The 10,015-nt window shown below is 34.1% G+C and overlaps 1 protein-coding gene across 1 annotated transcript in view; it reads right to left on the bottom strand.

Moving 5' to 3' along the window:
- Positions 1-1,104: 1,104 nt before the first annotated feature.
- OTOGL (otogelin like) overlaps positions 1,105-10,015 on the bottom strand; it is a 140,667-nt gene continuing 131,756 nt past the window's right edge. Inside the window, exons 55-58 of the mRNA XM_045464048.1 lie at positions 7,995-8,114; positions 6,531-6,576; positions 3,729-3,808; positions 1,105-3,083 (exon numbers count right to left, since the gene is read on the bottom strand). Coding sequence (XP_045320004.1) covers positions 2,883-3,083; positions 3,729-3,808; positions 6,531-6,576; positions 7,995-8,114 — 447 coding nt within the window. The 3' untranslated portion in view covers positions 1,105-2,882. The remainder of the gene's footprint in view (positions 3,084-3,728; positions 3,809-6,530; positions 6,577-7,994; positions 8,115-10,015) is intronic.

Here is a 10,015-nt window from a genome sequence, read left to right as displayed (position 1 = left end):
TTCTCTTTCTCTTGCTTCATTATGGTGTATAGGGATGCAACCAATTTGTGTGCATTGATTTTGTATCCTGCAACTTTGCTGAATTCATGGATCAGTTCTAGCAGTTTTTTGGTGGAATCTTTTGGGTTTATAGAGTATCATGTCATCTGTGAAGAGTGAAAGTTTGACCTCCTCCTGGCTGATTTGGATGCCTTTTATTTCTTTGTGTTGTCTGATTGCTAGGCTAAGACTTCCAACACTATGTTGAATAACAGTGGCTAGAGTGGAAATCCCTGTCTTGTTCCTTACCTTAGGGGGAAAGTTCTCAGTCTTTCCCCATTGAGGATGATATTAGCATTGGGTCTTTCATATATGGCTCTTATGATCTCGAGGTATGATCCTTCTATCCCTACTTTCTTGAGGGTTTTTATCAAGAAAGGATGCTGTCTTTTGTCAAATGCTTTCTCTGCATCTATTGAGAGGATCATGTGGTTCTTGTCCTTTCTTTTATTGATGCGATGAATCACATTGATTGTTTTGCATCTACCCCCCTTTTTTGAACATTGAAATCTGAGTCATGTAGAATTTATCCTAGTGTCCATGGACCTCTCTCTCTGTCCAAGTTATTATCTAGTTGTCCCAACACCATTTATAGAAAGTCCATTTGTACCTCTCTGATGGTTTGAGGACCACCAATATCCTATACTACATTGGGCTGTCCTTCTTGACCCTTCCATAGGTACGTTTATTTAACTAATGCCTACTTTCTCACTAGACTTCAAATTACTGTGTCTGCTTTGTTTTGCCTGTGTCCTCAGAGCTTTTACAGTACCTGGTACATAGCAGGTACTCGATAAGTATTTGTTGTGTCTCAGAATGTTTATGATGTTCTAGGACAATGTTTCAGTTTTCCCCACAGATAGATTTAAACATGACTTAGTATTTTAATTTCATAACAAATATTTTACAGAGCCTGAAAATAAAGAAATATGTAGTAGACATATATTATGTGCCTCAGTTGAGGTACATAACAGTTTCTCTTAAGCAATGTTAATTTATTTTAACCAAAAACATTTGATTCAATCAATATGCTAATAGGAGTCAAAAAAATACTGAAATGTTATGTCTAGATGAAATGAAACATTTTTATTAAGCACCAATAAGATAAAGTCAATTTTTATAGAGAGTAGTCACTGGGACTTTGCAGATACAGTGTTGATTGCAATCTTTCATTCATTCTTACCTAACCCTGGAAGTCCAAAATATCTCATAAGTTGCATTTTTTTTCTGGAAATCATGATTTTGAAACAGAAGCATCTGCTTTTCAATGCAACTCTACTATTCTTTTGTTGCTGTTTGACTTCATTTGATCTCCACAACTATCATACCAAGTAGGGAATTCTCTCCTTTTTATAGATGAGGAAATTTAGATAATCATATCCTATAAGTGGCAGACAATTTGGGGATTTGCAAAGACCTCAGATATACTCCTTGCAAATGTCAATAATCTACTATGTTTAAAAAGTGCAGCATTCCATTGTAGGATTATTAATACATTCAAATAGTTGTATTTCATTCCTCATTGGCAAAGCAGCAGCATGGAAAGCAAAACAGCACACAACTTCAATCGTTTGCAAATATGTATCAAAAATCATACATCCATGAGTGAGCAAATAGTTAATTAAATGTTAAATAGTAACAACATATTTAATAACAGTTTTAATGGTATAAAAAATAAAAGTCTAAGATATCCCTTCTCTATTTAGCAACTGATGCTACATTTCTCCATTTCCTATTGGGATAACTATTATATATCTGTATATACATATGTGTGTGTGGCATTTTTTTCCTTACTTTAAAGGAAATTGAATTTAAAATTCTTAATTCTATGCAAAGCAAACTCTTTAAGAATCAAAAATTCTGTGATAGACACCTTACTCTACTGTTCAAAATAAAAGAGCATAGGACTGGAATATAAAAGACTTAACCCAACTATCAATAAGAATTCACTGTATTGTCATACCAAATGACTTTGTACAAGTCACACAGTTTCTCTGGTGATCTGATAGACCCACATAATGAGAGAAATTTGCAGTAACAACCCTAATGTTCATTCAAGCTTTATATAACTTAAAGTCCTGTAGTTCTATGATCTGTCTCTAAGCATCCCACTCTTTATGACTATCCAGATGCCAATTTTAGCTGACTAAACAGTATGTGATACATTTACCAAACAGTAGTGATAAAAGAATACTATGATCTTTGTGTTAAATTTTTTCATCTTTATTTATTTTTGAGAGAGAGTGAAATAGAGAGATAGAGCGAGTGAGCAGGGGAGGAAGAGAGAGAGAGAGGGAGACACAGAATCCGAAGCAGTCTCCAGGCTCCGAGCTGGTAGCACAGAGCCCCATGTGGGGCTCAAACTCATGAATCATGAGATCATGAGTGAGCCAAAGTCAGATGCTTAACTGACTGAGCCACCAGGTGCCCCCAAATGTACCATTATCTTAATTTAGGTAGCTTTGGCAGACTTTGTAAAAAAAAAAAAACAAAAAACAAAAAAAAACCACTATTGGGTGAAACTGAAAGAATTCTGCAAAGTAACCTTCTAATTGATGAAAATATCCCAGAGCTGAGGCATATTGCAATTATATACATAACTGCATTTCAGCTGAACAACTTAAAGTCATTTGATTCTCTAAAACAGAGTAAGTCAATAAATCTAATATTTTTCGAGTAAATTGTATGTATTCTATACCAAGTGTTCAATTGTCATATCCCAATAGTCTGAAAAATACATTATTGTTAAACAGAATAAATCTTCCAGTGCCTAAATAATAGTGTTAAAAGTTAACTTCACTTGAAATTATGATTCTTGCATAGAGTTTTTGGAATCCCAAAGTTTAATTCCACTGGCATGTGCAGTCTACAGGTTCCTGAAGAGTGAGCATGACTTCAGTGCCATTTCCTGAGCAATACAGAGGCACAGAGAAGTTTCGCACTCCATTTTCACGACAACACTTGCAGAATCTTAGATGGCTCTCGATATTGATGTTATATATGGTAGCAGATGGGCATTTTCCATCACAAGATGCAACATTTATCTATAAAGAGAGACAATGAGAAGAGAATTCTCAAAAATTTTAAAAACTGGCTATTTGATTCTACTAAGAAATCAAATGAAAGCAAAACTTTATTATCACGTTAACTCTCAAGCTTCTGTATGTTAGAAGACTGCAAAAAATACCAGGTTGAAACTTAGTAACTTGAATAAGTCAAAGAGATATACCATGGTGATGCCTAAGACAGCAAGGCTGATGTAAATTAAACTATGAAATAAATGTGAATACACAACTAGACAGGTGTATGTAAAATGTTCATCACAATCTAATGATTCTATTGTAATCTATATTATATCATGATGCATGTAGACTGAAGTATTGGAGAGGTCATATCAAACAGGGTAAAGTTAGAACTAGGACTTTTTTGCTGAGTAAAATTGCATAGTTAAGAAAATATGTAGTCAAATATATTTAGCGTTAATTTCTATCTCTCTAGATTGCAGTTATGATTCAGAACTATTGATTATTTATGCAGAATATTTTAATATTAGACTATACAAATAGTCTCAAAGTTAAATATTGTGACTGTCAGCATTTTGTTGGCTTACAAACACATTTAGTGCTGTGATGCATGTAGTTTTGGAAAGACACATGCTCTTTATGTAACAAATTATATTTTCCACTTACAGGGTTTTGACTTATACAGTCCTGTTTCCTTATGATTGATTTAATGATCACTTTCTGGCATATTCTTTCTTCTCGTTTGCCTGATAAAATATAAAATGTATTTATTCATCTGAAGGCCCATGTCAAATTATTTCTCTAATTCAATTAAACATGTGAATATATTAAAGTAAATAATATATATATTTATAGAAAATATATTTCTATGTTAAGATGAACTTAAAAGTTCCCCTCATATATTTTATGTTCAATATTTGTTTTTGGTTTCCAAATAGCTTTTTCTCATATTTTTAATTTATACTTATCTCTTTATCTTATTCTCCTAGAATAGTTATCATAATCATAAATCATTCCATGCATGCAATAATGCTAGCATTAGCCTATGCTTATTACATATAGATAAAATATACACTTAAAATTCTAAAAATATGAAATGATTTTTAGAATGAGACATTGTAGAAGTATATATACATGTACATAATTAGGCATCTATACATATACACATAAATCTATTTTAAAATTAAAAACAGGCTTAAAACCACTTTATCTTAATAGGTTTTAATATAAAATCATACATGCATATAATTGAATTATTTACCAACCTTTTTGAAATGTATGGATGAGTCATATTATACTTGATTTTATGGCTCTGAAATGATCTCTCATGACTTCACATTAAAAGACTTTATATTAATTAATGATATATTAATATGCTTCTGTATATGTGATGGACTATCACTTGATAATACATCCAAGAAAATATATTTAACGCTATATAAGAGTAGATGCAAATAATCTCTGCATCAGGATGCAAAAAGACCAATGTTTTTACTAACTTGCTTTGCTACTTTTAGGAAACTCACGCAGATCATTCTGCTGAGTTTTCTTGTTCACAAAAGACTGGAATTAGATCTCCAGTTTCCAAACTATTTATTTAAGTTTAGCCACAAAATATTTATTTAAGTAAGTGCTCATATGAAATTCCAACATGTAAAGTATATAAAAGTTAAATTACTTCCGTTGAAGCAGAGAGGTGTAGCAAAGATTGCCTGAACTTAAGCTGTCCTTCCCAAGGTCACTCTTGACCTTCAAAGTGCTAGCTTTGGACGTCACATTTCAGCTCTCATCTTAATTTCTCAGGAGCATTTGATCCAGTCTCCCACACTCTCCTCCTTGAAACACTTTCCACACTTGGCTTCCTAAAAACTCCCTCTTTGGTTTTCCTCCATCTCATTCGTGGTTCTTCCTCAGACTCCTATACTTGTTCTTTCTCCTTTCCCCAGCCTCCCAACTATAGCCTGGCTAGAGGTTCAGGGTTGGTGACAGAGGGCGAACTGGTGTGTACCTTGTGATGCTTTCACTCAGTGGTTAGTTACTTTATTAACCTTTCTATTCTCATGTAGGAAGAAAGAATAGTCAAAAAGAAATCATCTTTAATGTGACCTCTGAGGTACCTACCCTCTTCTTTCTGTCGCCTTCACCCCTGTGCTTGACCAATCTTTGCTATTTCCTCTGCTTTCAATACTTTTTATTCTTCCAGGCTGGCTTCCCAAAGACATTCAGTCTCGACTCAGATGACACCTCACCACAGAGGCATTCTCTAACCACTCACTTAAGTTAGCAACCTAGCCCCCCACTCTCTATCCCTTTAATTCTGTACTATTTTCCTCTGTATCACTCATCACTACTTGACATAATAGTATATATTTATGTGGTCATTGTTTCTTCCCCTTCTTGATAATATGCACTAGGCATGCAGGTATTGTTTCATTCACTATCATAGTCCTAGTGCCTAAAGCAGTGTCTGATACATGGCAGGCACTTAATAGAAATCAGTTTGATAAGTTCACTTGTGCAATGAATATAACTGGGACAGCATAAATTTGTTAGTTGGCTGAACTTATTTGTACCAAGAGGCATTTCCTATTCCTTCCTTAAAGACTATTGCAACACACTTTGCTATTACACAGCACCTGCAATAGTATCCAACGTCCAGTCTCTCCAAGATAGCCCAGTCACCCAGAAGCAAAGACTGAAGACAAGAATTCTGTGATACCAAGGCAGAAACTATTTCACAAGTCCTTACATGTCAGATAGGAGAAACTGAGGTAGCTTGGTATTATTCTGACTTGGCAGAATTGAAAGGTCCTAGACCCAGGCATCGGACAGGCCTAAATCCATTACTGATTGGAGCCATCAACTTTTCTGAACCTTCATTTCCTTATCCATAGGGGAAACCATACCAACCTTCCCACCTAACCTCCCAGAACTGTTGTGAAAACTAGTTGCAATACACTCTGCAGTGGGCTTAATAGTGTTGACAGTGTAGGTAATAGATGGTAGTATTGTGGTCAGTAGCATAGAATTTCCGCTGTCTGCCCTCAGATAACATAAAGTACTTACTTGTTTAATAATTAACATGAGGTTATAGAATCCAAGGTCCTTACTGAAGTCACAATACCATTCTCATCATAACCTACTTAACTTTATGTTCCAAGCAAAGTTGATACCACACACACCTCTTAAACGTAAAATCTAGGAAAATCCCATGCAGTACCTTTTGGGAAATGCAACAGTGAAGAAATTTCTAATATTTAAATTAAAATTAATCTAAATTAAAAATATTTGATTCATACTCCAGAAGACTGACAAAATAATTAACCACATGACATTTAAGTAATAACATTATAAAATGTGCTTCTCTTCTTGCATTATAGGATCTGAATTTTATGAAAAAAATCAAAGTCACCATGAGGAATTAAAACTAATCTATCAAATTAATGCATGTAATATGTCCTCACTTACAGATCTTGCAACAGCCTTCATTATAAAGCTTTACAATCCCTTCATTCTAGGAAGAGAGAAGGAATAAAGTCAAAACTCACAGTGTTTGTTCATTTCCTCCTGGACTAGACATAGAAAACTAACTCTCAGTATTTTTACTAAATATCACAAAGCCTTTATAAGAAAATGATAGAAATATAACTATTTCTAATAAGAATTTGTTTTTGAAACTAGGAGCAAATATTTTTGTTTCAATTTTGGTTATTTTTTTACTAGTAATATGAAAAAAGTGCAAAAAGATTAACTTACTTAAAAGAATACTTTATTTATTTATTTCTTATAACACATTTTAAATGCCACACACACACACACACACACACACACACACACACACACAAACTTACCAGAACAAAGTTTTATAGGTACTCTAAATAGAAGTCATTATATTTTCAACTCCTTGAAATAACCAAACGTATTCTATGACCAAACGTATTCTATCCTGAATATAATTAAATGTTAAAATGATGTATCTTTTCATTAATATTTATTATTCAAAAAAAAAACCCCACTTCAGGATGACTGACTCTTACCTGATTAAGAAAATTTTATTAATTATGTCTTGAGTTCTTACAGTAAGTTGTTCATTGCTTTTAGTAACTTATTAATTGCAATTTAAGCAAAAAGAATTTTGGCTATAAAAATGAACCTGTGAAATAAGATGACGCCTAAGATTCTTTCCAGAGCTGAAATCCTGTTACTTCACTATATATGTCTATCTAGCCAGCCAGCTAGCCACCATCACTAAAAGAGCACATCTTTAAAAAAAAAAATCAATAAGACCATGCTATTTCTCCGCATTGAAGAAAAATATTGCCTACACAATAGAATAGAGCGCACTTTTCATTAGGGATTGTTATCTTCTGAATAATTAACGCTACGAAGGGCCTTATAAGAAAAAGTATCAATTCCAAAAATCTACTTTCCCAATAGACTCTTCTCTGAGAAAATAAGAAACTGGGATATCTAAGCTAAAGGATCAGCAATGCTGTGACATGTGCCGACTTCCACCATGGCCTGTGCTCAGAGAAGCTAAGACAAATTTCACTAAGGCCAGCATGCATGAAAAAGTGAATGAAATCATAAATCTGGCTGTGTGCTTAAGAAATAAAATTGGCCAAGCTCAAATAGATTATTAATTCATGGTGAAAGAGATTCTAGTCTGCTGATCAAATGATTTTTCAATAATTATTTGATCTACATGTTAAAACCCTAGAGATAGCACAATGTTAATTCAGGGAGAATCAGAATTATTTGGAACGCCATTTATAACTCAAAATGGCAAACTGAATAGAGCTTTGATGTATACATGAAAATAAAACATACACCAAAATAAGCCACTACATATGTATGTACTACCTTGGAAAACATATTATTTTCTAAGTTATATTTAATACTATATTTTTTTAGATATAAAAAAGTACAAACCATTTTGCATTCAGTCTCATTAAAAGGGGGACAGACCATACTGTAGTTGAGAATCATTGTCCCTTCATCAGTCTTAACACATTCATATGTGGTACAATTATAGTGCCAGGTACTTCCCTCCTAAAAATAAGAGAACATTACTGTTTTGCTTATTAAAATGTGATGTATTTCTCTTTTCTTAATGTTCATTTATTTATTTTGAAAGAGAGAGCATGCATGTATGTGAGCTGGGTTGGGCAGAGAGAGAGGGAGAGAGAGAGAATCCCAAGCAGGCTCTATGCTGTCAGCACAGAGCTCAATGTGGGGCTTAGTCTCACAAGCTATAAGATCATGACCTGAGCCAAAATCAAGAGTCAGGTGCTTAACTGTCTGAGCCACCCAGGTGCCCCCAAATCTGGTATATTTTTAACTAGAATATTTCCTATCCAAGTCAAGAGGCAGAGAACTTCTTGTGGCATAAAATGTCTATCTGGAAATATCCACAAATTTATCTAAAAGGATTAAAAATACATATATGGTATGTGTGTGTGTGTCTGGTTTCAAACTAGATCTGAGATGTAAATGTGAAATAAAGCAATAGAGAGAAAAGAAAGAAATAGTGTCTGTTTCTACTACAAGATTAATTATCCAATTTGGCCAAATGTCAAAGGTCTTGTTCTAATATTCCCTCACTAATTATAAAACAACAAACCATATTAGTTAACACGCCTCCTTTCTTGAGATTTGTTTATTATTCCTTCTACTCCCTTATCACCAAAAAATTAAAAAATCCTTGGAGGACAGTGATTATTGATTTATAGCCCTAGTTTTATATGCCTTATGGTTGTTTTAAAACACATTCCTATTCTTTTAACAAATTTTTAAACATAACTATTTATTTCATTCCTGATTTCAGAATTCTTATTTAGAAATAAAATCAGCTGAACATAATTATAACATAATTATTGGACTGTAATTGTTGATTTCTAATTTTATTTTACAACCCACATTTTAAAATGCTAGCCAAACTCTGGCTTGCAGTTTCCTTGTGCAGTAAGGAATTTGGATGAACTTCTTTTTCTCCAGATTCTATTTTAACTTATAAATATCTTTAGGTCTTCTAGGAACTTCAATTGGAAAAGATCTACAAGCCCAGGTATAAAAGGAAATAAAATATTCAAATTCAAATTAGAATTCTAATATTCAGCTCAAATAGTACTATCTTATTTATCTGAAATAAAAAATTAGTTGTCCCATAGAAATAAGATTTCTAGATAACTAAAGTTTATCTTTGAAAGAGCCAGGAGTTAACGATCTGGATGTACATTTACCTTGATTGCATTACTTGTTGAATTCTAAGATTTTATTTATTTTTGAGAGAGAGAGTGCAAGCAGGGAAGGGGCAGAGAGAGGGGGGGAAAGAAGTTCCAAAGCGGGCTCTGCACTGACAGCAGAGAGCCCGATGTGGGTCTTGAACTCAGAAGCTGTGAGATCATGACCTGAACTGAAGTCGGATTCGACTGAGCCACCCAGGCACCACAGAATTCTCAAAAAAAATATTTTAACAGGGGTGCCTGGGTGGCTCAGTTTGTGAGTTTGTGAGTTTGAGCCCTGCATTGGGCTCTGCGCTGACAGTGTGGAGCCTGCTTGGGATTCTCTGTGTGCCCCTCCCCCCGGCCCCCCTCAATAAATAAACTTAAATATTCTGAACATAATTTAATCTTTTATTTACATCTCAGGCCACCCGCTGTAAATACTAGTCATATACACAGATGGTTCCTGGATTATTGATAACAGAGTTTATGTTGCCCTGTTACTAAAAGCCCCAAATTACTGTTTTTTCAAGTACACTCTGATTCCTTTTCCCTCACTGACACCTATGTCTTCATCACTTTAGAAGCTTCCATTTTCAAAACTCCTTCCTTAAAATAATATATTATAGGGGAGCCTGGGTGGCTTAGTTGGTTAAGAGTCTGACTCTGGATTTTGACTCAGGTCATGATCTCAAGGTTCATGAGATGAAGCCCTGCTTCTGGCTGGGC

Source organism: Leopardus geoffroyi, chromosome B4 (genome assembly GCF_018350155.1).
Source record: "Leopardus geoffroyi isolate Oge1 chromosome B4, O.geoffroyi_Oge1_pat1.0, whole genome shotgun sequence".
In the NCBI taxonomy this organism is placed as follows: domain Eukaryota; kingdom Metazoa; phylum Chordata; class Mammalia; order Carnivora; family Felidae; genus Leopardus; species Leopardus geoffroyi.
This window is presented reverse-complemented; position numbering and strand designations above follow the sequence as displayed.